Source organism: Marmota marmota, unplaced genomic scaffold (genome assembly GCF_001458135.2).
Source record: "Marmota marmota marmota unplaced genomic scaffold, marMar, whole genome shotgun sequence".
Classification (NCBI taxonomy): domain Eukaryota; kingdom Metazoa; phylum Chordata; class Mammalia; order Rodentia; family Sciuridae; genus Marmota; species Marmota marmota.
Genome location: NW_025999876.1, coordinates 434,957 through 451,875, shown reverse-complemented (window position 1 = coordinate 451,875; position 16,919 = coordinate 434,957). Strand labels below are relative to the sequence as shown.

Here is a 16,919-nt window from a genome sequence, read left to right as displayed (position 1 = left end):
TTTGATGGTATCTCATAATTCTTGAGTATTCTGTTCATGGTTTTTTTTTTTTTTACCATCTTCACTGTGAGGCCATTTTTCCAAGATTGTATATTTTTTCTTTATTTTCTGAGGTTCTGTCTTCAAAGTGATCTAGTCTGTTGTTGATGCTCTCCATTGTGTTTTTTATTTGGCTTATTGTTGCTTTCACTTCAAAACTTTCTGTTTGTTTGTTTGTTTTTCAGAATCTCTCTCTCTTTCTTGAAGTAATCTGTTGCTACCTGTATTTGCTCTCTTATCTCTTTGTTGATGTGATTGATGGTTGCATGTATTTGCTCTCTTATCTCTTTGTTGGAGTGATGGATTTTTGCCTGTAACTGCTTACTTAAGTTGTTCTTTAATTCCCAGATCATTTTAGTTATGTATATTCCAAACTCCTTCTCTGATACATCATCTATGGTGCTATCTATGGATTCTATTGTTGTAGTATCTTGGTTTGTTTGGGGCACTTTCCTCCCTTGTGTTTTCATGATGTCTATGTGACTTCCCTCTTGCAGCATAGATCCGATGTATTATAGCCTCTGCCCTATTGTCCTATAATGTCTCTATAGGTTACCAATACCTCACCTTTAAGGGGGAGATCAATATTACAGCACTCAATGTACCCAATGTGCAGCCATAGATCAGTTAGCTTCTATTTTTACATTTACAGTTTTGTCACTATAATCATAAATGCGTTTGGTTATCTTATACCATATAGTCAATAGGTTTATGTAATGGTTTGCAGTTTCTAATTGTAGAAGGGGGGCCTGGGGGTTTGGCTGAGATGTTTATGAGGTAGGATGTGAGAGTATGGAGATATTAGATTATATGACTAATGAGAGGGTAATCATAAGAAGTTTGTTGTTAGAAGGAGAAACAAGATATAGGGAACCCCATGCAAGACTCCCTGTCACCTTAGCAACAGGATAACTGCTATCAACCCTAGTAGAGATAACTCTGGTGAAGCCAGGACCACAGGGACCTTGGTGATATCTTACCAGGTCCTTATTGTTGTCCCTTGATAGAAGCAGTGATATCCCAGTTTCATGGTGATGGCACCCTCAAGCCTATATGTACCCTGATGTAGGGCTGTGGAGCCACGCTTTGGTAAAAAAGAAACCTAGCATGGGGTGCCTCTCTCTGGGTTGCTGGGCCACAGAGTGCTGGAGTGGGCAGAGATCCTGGAACAACACATACCAAGTTCTAAAAGATAATGGATGCCAATCAAGAATCTTATAGCCAGCAAAATTAAGCTTCATATTTGATGACAAAATAGAAACTTTCCATGATAAATAAAAGCTAAAAGAATTTACACCAAGAAAGCCTGCACTGTAGAAAATTCTTGGCAGAATATTCTACAAGGAGGAAATAAAAAACAACAATAAAAATCTGCAAAGGGAAGAACTATAATAAAGGAAACACCAACCAAAGGAGAAACCAAGTCAAGTCAAATAAATAAGAATGACCAGAAATACAAATCATGTCTCAATAATAACTCTGAATATTAATGGCCTAAGCTCACCAATCAAAAGTCTTAGACTGGTAGATTGGATTAAAAAAAGACCCAATAATATGCTTCCTTCAAGAGACTCATCTCATAGGAAAAGACATCCACAGACTGAAAATGAAAGGTTGGGATAAAGCAGCAATTTCATCGTTGTCTCAAACAAAATAACTTCAAGCCAAAGTTAATCAAAAGGAATAAAGATGGACATTTCATACTGCTTAAGGGAAACATACATCAAAAAGACATAACAATTATAAATATATATATGCCCCCCAAAATGGAGCATTTGTGTTTATCAATCAAACTCTTCTCAAGTTCAAGAGTCAAATAGACCACAACACAATAGTACTGGGAGACTCTAACACATCTCTTTCACCACTGGATAGATCTTTCAAACAAAAACTGAACAAAGAAACTATAGAATTCAATAATATAATCAATAACTTAGACTTAATTGACATATATAGAGTATATTATTCATCAAGGAACGAATACACTTTCTTCTCAGAAGCACATAGGTCCTTCTCTAAAATAGATTATATATTATGCCACAGAGCAACTCTTAGCAAATACAAAAAAGTAGAGATACTGCCCTGAATTATATCAGATCATAACAGAATAAAATTAGAAATCAATAACAAAATATAAAATAAAAGCTATTTCATCACTTGGAAACTAAATAATATGCTATTGAATTAACAATGGGTTGCAAAAGATATCAAGGAGGAGATTAAAAAAATTCTTAGAGGTAAATGAGAACACGGATACAATATATAGAAATCTCTGGGACACTATGAAGGCAGTTCTAAGAGGAAAGTTCATTGCATGGAGTTTATTCCTTCAAATAAGAAAAAGTCAACAAATAAATGACTTAACATTACATCTCAAAGCCCTAGAAAAAGAAGAACAAATCATCCCCCCCAAAGCAGTAGAAGATGGTAAATAATTAAAATCAGAGCTGAAATCAATGAAATTTAAACAATTGAAAAAATTGATAGAACCAAAATTGGTTCTTTGAAAAAATAACAAAATTGACAGACCCTTAGCTATGCTGACAAAGAGGAGAGAGAAAACTCAAATAACTAAAACATGTGATGAAAAAGAAAATATCAGGACAGACACTACAGAACTATAGAAGATAATTAGACATTATTTTGAAAATTTGCACCCCAATAAAATAGAAAATATTTAAGGCATTGACAAATTTCTAGAGGCATATGATATGCTCAAACTAAATCAGGATGATATACACAATTTAAACAGAACAATTTCAAGCAAGGAAATAGAGGACACCATCAGAAGCTTACCAACCAAGAAAAGCCCAGGACCAGATGGACACACAGCTGAGTTCTACAAGACCTTTAAAGAAGAACTAACACCAATACTTCTCAAAGTATTTAATAAAATAGAAAAAAAGGGAACACTTTCAAACTCATTCTATGAGGCTAATATCACCCTGATTCTAAAACTAGACAAAGATATATAAAAGAAAGAAAAATTCAGATAAATATCACTAATGAATATAGATGCAAAAATTCTCAATGAACTGGGAAATTGAATACAAAAACATATTAAAAAGATAGTACACATGATCAAGTAGGGTTCATCCCAAGGATGCAAAGTTGGTTCAACATATGGAAATCAATAAATGTAATTATCACATCAATAGACTCAGAGATAAAAACTATATGATCATATCAATAGATGCAGAGGAAGCATTTGACAATATAAAGCACCCCTTCATGTTCAAAACACTATAAAAACTAGGGATAACAGGAACATATCTCAGCATTGTAAAATCTATCATGTTAAGCCACAGGAAAACATCATTCTAAATGGAGAAAAATTGAAAGCATTTTTTTCTAAAAACTGGAACAAGACAGGGATGCCCTCTTTCAACACTTATATCCAACATAGTTCTTGAAAATCTAGCCAGAGCAATTAGACAGACAAAAGAAATAAAGTCATACAGATAGGAAAAGAAGAACTCAAACTAGCACTATTTGCCAGCGATATGATTCTATACCTAGAAGACCCAAAAAGTTCAACCAAAAATTTTCTAAAAACTAATTTACTCCATTATTGTGTATTGGAACACCAGGATGCTCAGATAAAAAAAAAAAATTTCTCTTGGGCTCTGTAGACTTTCAAATTTTTTCCACTTTTGTGTACTGTTAGAAATCAGTATGTTATACTATCTTTTAATAAATCACTATGTAACCAATCATCAAGTCATTGGTACAAATTCCTTGATTTTGGACATTGTATCATTCAAGTTTTTCTCCTTTTAGTAGCAAGTGCAGGAATTCCTGCACAGTGGTTAGTGAACTAATGCCTGGTGGCTTTGTTGAATGACTATTCACCTGCACTAGCTTTCTGTATTCTACTGATTTACAGATGAAGAGCTCCCAAACTGGCTCTGTCCCTTCTACATGGCTGTTGCACTCACAGTACAGGATGGTGTGAAGTCATGCAAGCCCAGAGGCTTGTGAACTTGCAAGGTAAGGTCTCTTTAAAGCAGAAATTTGTAAACAGGTGTTTACCAATGATACAAATATGACTACAGGTGTTTCAGATATTGAGGTTTTGGAAATAAGAGAAGTATTGGTATTTTTAAATAATTTGATTTAGATGAGAGAAATAATATAATGATCCATAGTATAAGAAAGTAAATACATATGACAAGTTCAGAAGATGTTGGGTGATGAGATAAATCCATATTAAAAACCTTGCAGGTTTTCACCCTTCTATACTGACTTCTGGGCTCTCCAGCAGTCCTTGGTGAAAACCTCTAGAAATTTGTGGCAAAAATGACATGGACAATTGAATATGTGTTTGGGATCTGGAAGCTGATGTAGAACTGCAGACTTTTTTTTTTCTTTCTAGATTCTTTTACACTAAAACATGTATTGTTTTTGTTTCTCAAAAAGAAATTAGTTAATGCTCCATGAAGTAGATTGAATTATATCATCTTAATTGATGTCCTTCTTTACTTATGTATTTAACTACAACTTGAAAACTTATTTGAATTAAACTTACTGTTTTCATGGATAAGTGTCATAGAAAAGTTAAGATTATGGATGTGATAAAATAAATATATGTATTACCACCTAACATTTATAGGCACTCAAAGTATTCCTGTAGGACTACAAAATATGAGTACTTTAGAACCTAGATTCTTTAACATAAAAATAAGCTTTAGTTTATGTAGCTTGACCTCAGTAATTTTAGAGTGTTCAGAACTACATCTTCCTTTAAAGGGTGAAATGATTATTAAAAATTTCCTAATAAAATCCAAAATATGGGGACATAAATGAAGCAAATGTCAGGTAGCATGAGCATCAGAAACAGAAGTAGGAGGAGAACTTAGCATGGGTTTAATGCCAGAAGTGTAAGAGGGACGGCTCCAAGTGCTTTCCTCCTAAAGTGGGGACAGCTGGGAGCTTTCCCTTTTGGTAATTGTATTCATAGTGCTTAAAATGAGGAAAGGCATGGCACACAGATTGCATGAAAATATGCAAAGATTTCTTAAGTGTAAGATACAAGAATTCATTATTTTCTAAATTATATCTTTCTATATTAGTAATTATGGCTTAGTGCTGTTGATCAGCCACAGAGGAATGTTGAGGAGTACTTTATTACATCCTGACCTTCTTAATGTACTTGCAAAGACTGCACAACTGTCTTTTTTATATTTCTACCAATGAACACAAATCCTCATCACATCTGATATACCTTTAGTATAAAGTATGAAAATTATTGAAAAAGAGAACGGATTTGTGATCAGGACAAAAAGGTAAGGTTCATAAATTTAAAATGTTTCAATGAAAATTGTATACAATATTAGATGTTTTTATTTCCCACAGCTACTGAAAAATATGTAAGTATGTACTTTGTATAAATGAATTCATTCCTCTACCTCCCTGTCACCTACAATGTACTTGGTACTTGGTCCCTGTTGCCTTAATCTGAATATATTTCTGTCATCTCTCAAATCTGTGCAGATAAGTTTGTGCAATTGTGTGTGTGGTATGTAAAAGTGAATTGAAAAGAAGGATTTTAAACCCACAAGAGGCAGCATGAAGAACTCTCATATGCAGTACTTGCAAACACTGTGCAAATCTCCACCACACTCCAGGTACACTATCAGTGAAGAATAGAAATCATCGCAAAAACTACAGTGTTTACAAGACTTCCGTGTGCCAGTTATTCTCTGCAGAACTAACTTTCTGGACTAGATGATAATCTGGATGAGATTGCAGATTGCTGAGCAGGATAAAGATGAGGCTCAGATGACTTTGGACTATAATGCCAAGAATTTACTTCAGAATATATCCTGTTCTCCACAAGGAAGCAGAACTAAGTCTCTCCTTGGCTTCTCCCATCTACTCTGCCTACAGTCAGGGTGCATCTGGGTAGTCAGCACATGGTATGTAGGATGTGGGGAGCTCTGTCACCTCTGCTTTATGTGAACCTGCTTTATGTGAACATCTATCCATTGTCCCGACTTATCTTTACTTACTGTCACTTGAAGCCACTAAGTATAATCTCCATGTTTGAATTTATGTCCTGGAGATTTTGTATAAGTAGATCATTCAGTGTGTGATCTTTTTTTATGACTTCACTCAGCCTGATATTTTCACAATTGTTTCACATTATAACATCTATTACTATTTTATTCTTTTAGTGGATGAATAAGTTTCCATTATATATTTATATCAGCATTTTAAAAATCCATATATCTACCTATAGCCATTTTGGTCCTTTGTTCTTTTAAATAGTGTGTGATTTGTCAATCACTGTCTGTTGGGTTTTGTTGCCTCCTGGGGTAGATTCATATATATGGAGTGCTATTGTTTTCATGTGCCGTTGGATTTGGTTTTTAGGTGTTGCTGAGAATGCTTGTATATGTCTTGATCAAGGATATGGGTCTATAATCCTCTTTTTTGGTGGTTTTTTGTGTAGTTTTCTGGATCTTATATTAGGAAAATGATGGTTTTGTGGAATGTGACTTGAGGAGTTGAAGTTCATTTCAGTTCCCTGGAGTGGTTTCAGGAGACATGGTGTCTCTTCTTTTTGAAGGTTTGGTAAAACAGTAGTGAAGCCATGATCTGCTGGAGGTTTCTTTATTAGGAATCTTTTATTACTGATTCAAATTTATTGGTCATATTAATGTCTGGGTCTTTTATTTTCTCATAATTGAGTTCTGGTGTGTTACATCTGTCCCATATTTATTCCTTTTGTATAGATTTTCCAATATGTTGGTATGTATTTGTTTATATGAGTTGCTAATAGGTCTTATCATTTCTGTAATATTAGTGAAAAGGTCTTCTTTTTATTCTTTGATATTTTATTCATTTGGGTCTTTTTTATCATTAGCATAGCTAAAGATTTGCTAATTTTGTTTTTATTTTTACAAACAACTTTTTGTTTTCTTGATATTTTCTGTTGATATTTAGTGTTAATTGCTTATTTCTGATTTAATGTTTATCATTTCTTTTCCAACTGCTTTTTTACATGTGTGGGTGTCTGTTTTCTATTGTCATGGTAGGGTCTGCACTTAGTCTTTCTGTTTCTTTGATGCAGGCATTTAGTGCAACACCTTCTTGCTTAGTAGTGAATGTCATACGTTTTTCATGAATGTCATACATTTTTCCTTGTATGGTTCTATTTTCATTAATAGTCTTAGTGAAAGCTGTGTTTTCCAGTGGCTTCTAATATCTCTCATTTAAAGTTAGGGTTAGGGTTAGGTGGGTTGACCATGGAATGCACTTTTGCCAATATTTGATGGACAAGTTTGTGCATATGATGTTGGACTAACTCTTGTTCTTGTCAGCAGTATGTGAGTACACTGATTTCTCTCAACTTTTGCTACAAGAGATCCACCAACTGACTTGAAGTTTATGATTAGTCAATGTGCCATTGGATTTGGTATTCTAGGTGTTGCTGAGAATGCTTGTATATGTTTTGATCAACATATACTCTCTTTTTAAAAATTTGATTTATCCACTTTTAACACAACCCACACTTTCAATCACACACTTTAGGGGACATTCCTTTCTCCTCACAGTGGTTCAGAGGCTCCCCTTACAGGGGGTATGAAGATAGGAAAATCCAGTCTACTGTGTATCATGTCTTCTGGGCTCTGACCCCCTCTACTGTCTCTTTTGCTCTTTCCACATCTTTTCTCTGCCTGGCCTAGTGTCCCCAAACAGACCAGGGGAGCTGCAACTCCAGCCTGGGTGGCCTTTTGCCCTCAGTACCTGGTCCAGCTGTGTGCACTGAGGTCCAGAGGACTGAGTCCATTTTTTTTCTGTCTTAATTTCACTCATCAATATTTTGTAATTTTAAGTGCACAGATTGTTCATTTCCTGGGTTAAATTTAGTCTAATTAGTTTATATTTTTTTAAAAATTTGTTCTTTTTAAATTATCAATGACAGTAGAGTGTATTTTGACAGATGTATACAAACATGGAATACATCGTATTCTAATGAGAATCCCAGTCTTTTGAAGCATATACATAGGTTGATGCTATTGTAAATATGATGGTTTTTCTTAATTGATTTTTTGGTAGTACATTAAAATGAACAGAAAAACCACTGGTGACAAATTTATCAAAATAAAAATTTCTTCTTTATCTCAACCTCTTCTGTAGTTCATTGCATATAAACCCTCTATAGTTGTTCCTCATTAATATCTGAGAATTGGTCATATTATACATTGTTTTTTTTTTTAAAGTTTCCCCTGTGTGTAAGAAGCAGTAGTTAATACCAGTCACTGGGTCCTTCTGTTTTATCATAGGTCATATTCAGAACCAGTTGCTTTGAAGGCTTCAGGGATGCTTGTATTGGCCAGGCACAGTTCCCTACCAGAAGTTCACATCCTGGCACTGTGAGATCCAGCTCAGAACCCTCAATACCAAGGTCACTAGTAGACCCTCCTTTCAGAGGTCTCTTCTGGGCTTTGAGGGGTCATCTCTCCCCTGGTTCCCAGCATTTACCTGATGTGCTACATTTCCAATGGTAGTAACTGTTTATGTCTGAACTTATTAATGGAACTCTTTTTACTTATTTTGCCTTTATTGGTTATTTTTAATTGTACATAAATATTCACTTTAATATAATTATACACACATGGAACTTAATTTATTCTATTATACTCCCTGGATCCTCTCTTTCCCCTCCTCATCCCCCGATTCCCCTGGTCTATTTTACTAGTCTACCTTATCCTCATCTGTTTATTTATTTATTTTTAAAATTTATGTTTTCATTGTAGTTGCACACAATACCTTTATTGCATTTATTTATTTTTATGTGGTGCTGAGGATCAAACCCAGGGCCTCACACATGCTAGGTGAACACTCTACCACTGAGCCCCAACCCCAGCCTGTGTTTATTTATTTCTATTGGAATTTATAGATGCACATAGAGGTGGAATCCACTGTAGTACATTTACACACACTCATGACCCTTTCCTATCCCTTCTCCCTTTCTCTGGATCTTCTTTTTCTATTCCACATATCTTCCCTATGTCTTTATAATATCCAACCTAATTTGCCTCCTTACTTTTCTCTAGATTCTGCATATGAAAGAAATCATTTGACCCTTTATTTTCTGAGTCTGTCTTATTTCATTTAGCATGATGATTTTTTCCTCCACCCATTAACCAGAAAATGTCACAATTTAATTATTTCTTTTAAATGAATAAAACTTTACTGTGTACATATATCACATTTTCCTTATTCATTCATCTGTTTACCATCATCTGGACTAGTTTCATAACTGGATATAGGAATTGTGCTTCTATAAACTTTGATATGGCTGTATCACTGTAGTTATTGATTTTAGTTCTTTTGCATAAATAATGGGATGGGATAGCTGGGTCATAGGATGCTTCTGCTAATATTGTGAAAATGGCTGTACTACCAGAAGCATTAAACAGATTTAATGCTATTCCAATTAAAATCCCAAAGACATTCTTCATAGAACTAGAAAAAGCAATCATAAAATTTATTTGGAAAAAATAAAAGACCCACAATAGCCAAAGCAATTCTCAGCAAGAAGAGTGAAGCAGGAGACATCACAATACCAGACCTTAAACTATACTACAGCGCTATAGTAACAAAAATGGCCTGGTCTTGGCACCAAAGGAGACATATAGACCAGTGGTACAGAATAGAAGACACAGAGACAAATGACAAAAACTTCTGCTTTAACAGAGGAACTACTGGGAGACACCTCACATCCCATTCATAACATTTACTGCTGGCCCCTCAAACCCCATGTCCATTTCACAATGCAAAATTAATTTAGTCCATCTCCAAGTGTTTCATAGTCTTAATAATTCCAGCATTGCCCCAAAGTGGAAGTCCAAAATCTTTCCTGAAACTGTAGGTGAACTATTGGCTGTGAACCCCTATAAAACATCAAAAGAAGTTACATACATCCAGTATTCACTAGCAGAGAGTAAATCTTCCAATAGCAAAAGGCAGTAATAGGGGCATACAAAGAATGGATTAGGGATGAGGAAATGCAAAACCCTGTTGAACAAATATGTCCCTCAACTCCGCCTATAATTCCTCATGTAGCATCTAAGACCCTTGACTACAAGAAGATATTTCCAAAGTGCTTAGGTATTCCTGCTCTTTGGCTTTGCCATTTGCAGAGCACAGGCAAATGCTCTCTTTTCCTTTAGCTATCTCTGTAGCCAGCAGCTTTTCTTGGCCTGCAGTTCATGCTTTTGGTAACCTCTAATTTCTGGAAATTCCATTCAAACTTTGGCTTCACCTTCAGAGCTTCACCGATCACCTGGTCAGGGGCAGCCTGCAGGGCCTCAGACCCTGCTACAGTTTGATTGGCATATGAGGCCTTTTTTAGAGATGGTGGTGAAAGGCAGCATGACCCCTTAACTTGAGCACCCTGCATTCCTGCAGAGCCAGCACAATGCATATAATGCCAAAGTCTGTTGACAGCTTGTGCTACAGTTGGGTACCTGAAATTACTGCTGTGATGATTTCTGAATGTGTTCCTTGCTGAGCAGGGAAAACTCACTTTCTGGGCCCCTGTGCTAGTGGGGTGGTCCCAAGGCAGTTTGGAACAGAATTTGTCTTCTACATCCATGAGTGTACAACAGAGGTGGTCTTGCAAATTCCTTACATGTCCTAAGCTTCTGTTTTTTGTCAGTTTGAAATAGTTGACATCTCTTAAGGGACTGCAATGACTTTACCACCACACCTTCCTTGGCCCTTGTTTTCTCAATGATCATGATAAAACTCTTATCAAATATGGATTTTAACTCTACTAAAATAAGCAACTGCTTTCTTACAATGCTATATGTCTCTGGTATTGATATGAATATTGTAAAGGCTATTTAAAACATGGAAAAATGTAATGGTTATAGCATAATATTGTCAATCATGAATATTACCTGAAAGCACTCAGTAGATTATGTTACCATAATGTCTTGTTGGTGGATCTCTTTACAATAGATATGATCACACAATTTATCTTACTATAAAAATTTGTTTCTTTGTACAAAACTTGCACAAAAAGTAAAGTTTTTTCTAAATTCTGAAGAAGTTTCATATCACACCCACACACCTACAGTGTTTTTGTGTAATTTGACACAAGATATGAAATATCATGAAGTTATTAATCAATATTTTCTTTTTTGATTTCCTTCATCACCAAATCTTTCAATATAAAACATCTTATAACATAAGGTAAACATCCAAAGTCTTCGTCAAGATAGATACATATCATTAAGGATGGTTTTGCAATTTAATTTCATTCTTAATTCATATATTAAGTATAAACTTTACCCACCTAACTTAACTCAAAAATTGTTGATACAAGTCACCCATCGAGGTTCAGTAAGCTATAGTTCTGGAGGAAATGCATGTAAATGTGGGGTTTGCAGAATTCATCTGGGATTCTCTGAAGGTCTTTCTGCTCTATCAGGGAACATTGGAGCACTGGGAACCAGAAACCATAGACACAGTGTGTGGATGGAGCTTGTGTTCTGTTTGGAACCTGTTAAGCAAGTCAAGGCTTCCTGTAGCAGCCAGTGCTGAGGTGCTCACTGGTTCCTATTACAAGCATTCCCCTATCTGCAAACTTTAAGAAATGCCTTTACTAATCAATAAAATATGTTCAGGATTTTAAATTTACCTAGGTAATAAGTACATAGGATTTTTTTTTTTTTTGCATTTTTTTCCTATTAGTGTACTGGTGAATAAAATTGTTTCTCAAAAGTTAGAATTTGATGTAATTATTTTCATATATATACATGTTTTTTCTCTTTTTGTTATATAAGTATTCCTAGGTAACTTGATATGAGCATATGTCAGCTATAATTAATAGTTGGCAAAGCATATGTCAGTGAGGAAACTAGAATGTTTGGAGAGTAATAACTTTTGTGAGATGATGAAAGATTGCCACAAGACTTGGAAGTGGCCCACCCCTGCAATTCCAGCACATCAGGAGCTAAGGCAGGAGAAGAAGAGTTTCCAAGCCAGCATCGGCAACATAATGAGACAGTAAACAATTTACTAAGACCATGTTTCTATATTAAATACATAAAAGTATGAAGATGCTCCCCTGGATTCAATTGCTGCTCAGGAAAAAATAAATAAATAAATAAACTGCCCCAAGGTTTTAGGAAACAAGTACAGATAGAAGTTGAAAAGTCTAGTAAAGTGAGAGAAATTTAAGTGTTCATGGAATCAGACACTGAGGCCAGACAGTTACATTGTGGGAGGAAAACTGTCCAAAAGATGACCTGCATTTCAGCCTTGGGGTTTGGTCCCTGACACTGGGTCACTCATGAACAGCTAAGAAAGGTGGGGTCTGTTTCCCAGCAGTTGGATTTATTATCAGGACTCAGGGGTGGTAACAATGGTCCTCTGAATACTTCATGGATGAAGAAATTCTTCTTTTTTAATGTTCTAGATGGAGAGAAATATTATTGTGTTTCTCTCTGGATTTTTGGTCACAAATTCTTTAGGATTTGATTTTTGTATTTTTTTCAAATAATTAATTGACAAAAGTATATATCACAGTTCTTGCATATTTGACACTGGCTCTGAGTAAGAGTAGATTATGGAGTGTAAGTTATCTCTAGTTTAAATTGGTAAAACTTTCCTCTTTCACAGTATTTGATATAGGTAAGAGGACATATTGGATGAATTTGATGAAATATATATATATATATATATATATATATATATCCTCAAAGAATTTCAGAAAATATGTTGAATTATATTTTTTATTAAATTATGTATTGATAAAAAATACTTGGGAACCAATCTTACAAAAGTGGTAGAAGACATCTACAATGAAAACAACAAAAAACAAGAAGGAAATTGATGACCTTAGAAAATGGAAAACCCCCCATGATCTTGGATAGGCAGAATTAATGTTGTCAAAATGACAATATTTCCAAAGTCTTTATACAGATTTAATGCAATTCCTATTAAATCCCATTGTTATTATTTATAGAAATAGAAAAAAAACCCAATTTTGAAATGCATTTGGAAAAATAAGAGATCCAGAATAGCAAAAGCAATCCTTAGCAAGAAAAGTAAAGCAGGAAGCATCACAATACAGAAATTTATACTTTACTACAGAGCTATAGTAACAAAAACAGCATGGTTTTGGCACCAAAATACACTTGTAGACCAATGGTACAGAATACAAGACATAGAGACCAACCCACATAAATAACAATTATCACATACTAAACAATGGTGCCAAAAATATTTCAGAGAAAGGATAGCTTTTTTAACAAATAGTACTGTAAAAACTGGAAATCTATATGTGGCAAAATGAAACTAAACCCCCATCTCTCACCCTGCACAAAACTCAACTTAAAATGCATCAAAGACCTAGGCAGTAGACCCAAGACCTTGTGCCTAATAGAAGAAAAATTAGAACCACACCTTCATTATGTTGGCTTAGGACATGATTTCCTTAAAAAGATTCCCACAACACCAGAAATAAAATCAAAGATCAATAAATGGGATGATATCAACCAAAACATTTCTTCACAACAAAGGAAAAAAATCAAGAACATAAAGAGAGAGCCTACAGAATAGGAGAAAGTCTTTACCACATGTACATGAATGAACACTAATCTCCAGGATATATAAATATATATAAAACTTCAAAAAACTTAACACCAAAGAAACAAATAATCCAATCAATAAATAGATTTAGAAACTGAACAGACACTGCACAGAGAAAGATATGCTGTTGATCAACAAATATATGAAAAAATTTTCAACATCTCTAGAAATTAGAGAAATGCAAATCAAAACTACTCTAATATTTCATCTCACTCCAGTCAGAATGGAAATTATCAACAAAAAGCAACAATACCTGTTGGTGAGGATGTGGGGGAAAGGTACACTCATAAATTGCTGGTGGGACCGAAAATTGGTGCAACCATTCTGGGAAGCAGTATGGAGATTTCTTAGAAAACTTTGAATGGAACCACCATATGACCCAGCTATCTCACTTCTTGGTTTGTACCCAAAGAACTTAAAGACAATGTACGATAATGACACAGCCACATCAAAGTTTATAGCAGCTCAAGTCACAAGAGCTAAACTATAGAACCAAACTGGATGCCCTTCAACAGATGAATGGATAACAAAAATGTAGTATGTACACAATTGAGTATTACTCAGCCTCAAAAAAATAAAATTATGGCATTTTTGGGTAATGGATGGAGTTGGAGAATATCATGCTAAGTGAAATAAGCCAATCCCCAAACACCAAAGGTTAAATGTTTTCTCTGATATGCAGTTTTGATCCATAAATGGGGGGAACATAGGGAAGTATGGAGGAACTTTAGATTGAGCAAAAGGGAGTGAGGGGAGGGAAGGATGTGGGTGGACAAGGCTGGCAAAATGAGGCAGTCTTTATTACCCTATGTACATACATGTATGGTTGCACAAACCGTAAAACTCTGTATCATATACCGCCAGAGAAATAAGAAATTATACTCCAATTAGAATAATGAGTTAAAATGCATTCTGCTGTCATGTATAACAAATTAGAACAAATAATTAAAAATAAAAATGTATACAATGACAAAATTACACATTTTATGAAGTATCCATGGAAAAATATGGTAAATCACAAAAGATACCTTATAAAATAAATCAGCTCCTAATGATGTAATCTCAGTGTAGGCAGGGTTAGATGGAAAGCCCAGATGTGAAGAGCTTTATCTAAGAACCACAAACAGGGAAATGAGGATAATCTTGAAATGCAACTTTATCATTAACCTGAGAAAAACTGTCTTTGCATTACTCTCCTCACAGCTTCCTTTACCTGCATGTTCCTGAGACTGTAGATGAGAGGATTCAGGAAGGGAGGAACCATGGTGTAAAAGGCAGAGAGAACCATGTCCTGCAGGGTGTCAGAGGTTGCTGAGGACCTCAGGTACACAGCTGTGCCAGAACTGAGAAATAGGGAAAACACGAGGATGTGAGGCGTGCAGGTGGAGAAGGCCTTCCCTGGGGCTCTGGTGGGAAATTTCAGCACAGCAGAAAATATGAGAATATATGACATTATTATTATAGCAAAGCAGCCACCACCCACAACTATAATAGAGACAAGAATAAGAATCATGTTGCTGGTGGTGTCAGAGCAGGAGAGCCTCAGCAGAGAGGAGACATCACAGAAGAACTGATGGACCACGTTTGACTGGCAGAAGGACAGCCGGAATGTGTTCCCAGTGTGCACACCTGCATACAGCACACCACTGATCACGGTGGCCAGGGTCATGCGGACACAGATCTGGGGGTTCATGATGAAGAGGTACTGAAGGGGCTGGCAGATGGCCAAATAGCGGTCCCAGGCCATGATGGTAAGAAATAGCATCTCCACATATGCACAAAAAAAGACCAGGAAGATCTGTGTTGCACAGCCAGCCACTGAAATGGACCTGTTGCCAGTGAGAGAGTTGACACAGGCATTGGGGACAGTGACAGAAATGTAGCACATGTCCAAGATGGACAGGTTCCTGAGAAGAAGTACATGGGTGTGTGCAGGTTCTGGTCAGCAGTGGTGACAGTGACGATGAGAAAGTTCCCTAACAGGGTACCCAGGTAGGTCATTGGGAATACTGTGAAATAGAGGAAACTCAGATCCCAGCCATCAGGAGAGCCCAAGAGGAGAAATTCAGTTACCATGGTGGAATTGGCCATTTACTAGAAATTCTGGTTTTTTGAGATGATGAAGAGTTAAAAAGAGGAAGTAAAAAACCTCATTAATGAAATTAGTTCACATATTCATGTCCAAATAGTTTTCTTATATTTTGTAGTCACTTTCCCTGCAGATAAAGGTCACTCTTGTTTTTCTGATATGTTTACTCATTTCTGAGCAGAGTGTACCTCCCAGTGCTGGTGTTGAAGTCTGCAGCACAGGGTCTGGGCCTGACCTGCACGGGTTGTTCTCAGTTCCCCATCAGGCCTCCCCTGACCTCCAGAGACTCCATGCAGAGCACTTCCAGGGTTGCCCACCTCCTCGCCTGCATGACCACCTGTGTGACAGTTCATTGTTTAATGCTCTGTAGTTTATTTACCTTCATCCTTCTCCATAAACAAAATTCAATATTATTTTGCCATTACCTCCACACCTAATAATTCAAATTATACTGTATATTGTATTTTTTTGGTTTTTATTTAAAGATCTATATATGTCATGTTGGAGTACTGATCACTACGAACATGAAAACATTTTACTCATGAGATAACCATCTCAAGATTTCAAATTTTCCCCTTCCAGTGTCACAAGTATAGTGTTGTGGAAAACTGAGGTGACCTGAGTGCCCTTGAACACTGCTGAAGTCCCCCACTCTCCCTGGTGCTTCCCAGGATGGGGATGGTGCTGTCTCATGGACACACACCCTCAGCCAGACCTGTTCCAGCTCCTGCTGGGGCTCTTTATTTCTCTCCAGGTGATCAGGGTAAGGTCTTCAGAGCCTCTGGGTCCCCGTCCAGCTGACATTCTCCTAAACCTCTACTTTGTATCTTTATATGTTCTCACTCTGTGTTCAGCACCATGAAGTTGAAATTTCCTTTGTCTAGACAATAATTTATACTTTTCTTGTTGACACTTCCATTATTTTTCTTTCTTCTCAATGGCATCATAGTTATACAAAAAGTACTGAATATATATATGCTAAAAGAATGTTTTCCCCATGGTTACAACACTTCTACAGCAACTCAGACCACCTATAGGTGACTCAATCTAGAGTCATCCATATTGTCATTTCCTCTGTCCTCGACAAAACTGAGTCCTTCTCAGGACCTTCTAGGTTAACCACACTTACCCTTAGAAAAGTGATCTTCCTATTGAGCCTCCCTGGGTTCCTCTGGAA

General features: G+C 36.1%; 1 protein-coding gene across 1 annotated transcript; it reads right to left on the bottom strand.

The window, feature by feature from the left end:
- Nucleotides 1-5,134: 5,134 nt before the first annotated feature.
- On the bottom strand, nucleotides 5,135-15,744 carry LOC107160688 (olfactory receptor 14C36-like). Its single transcript, XM_015507330.1, is given in 4 exon segments — nucleotides 5,135-5,181; nucleotides 10,531-10,638; nucleotides 14,821-15,564; nucleotides 15,567-15,744. Coding segments are annotated over 4 exon segments (1,077 nt in total).
- Between the last annotated feature and the right edge of the window lie 1,175 nt (nucleotides 15,745-16,919).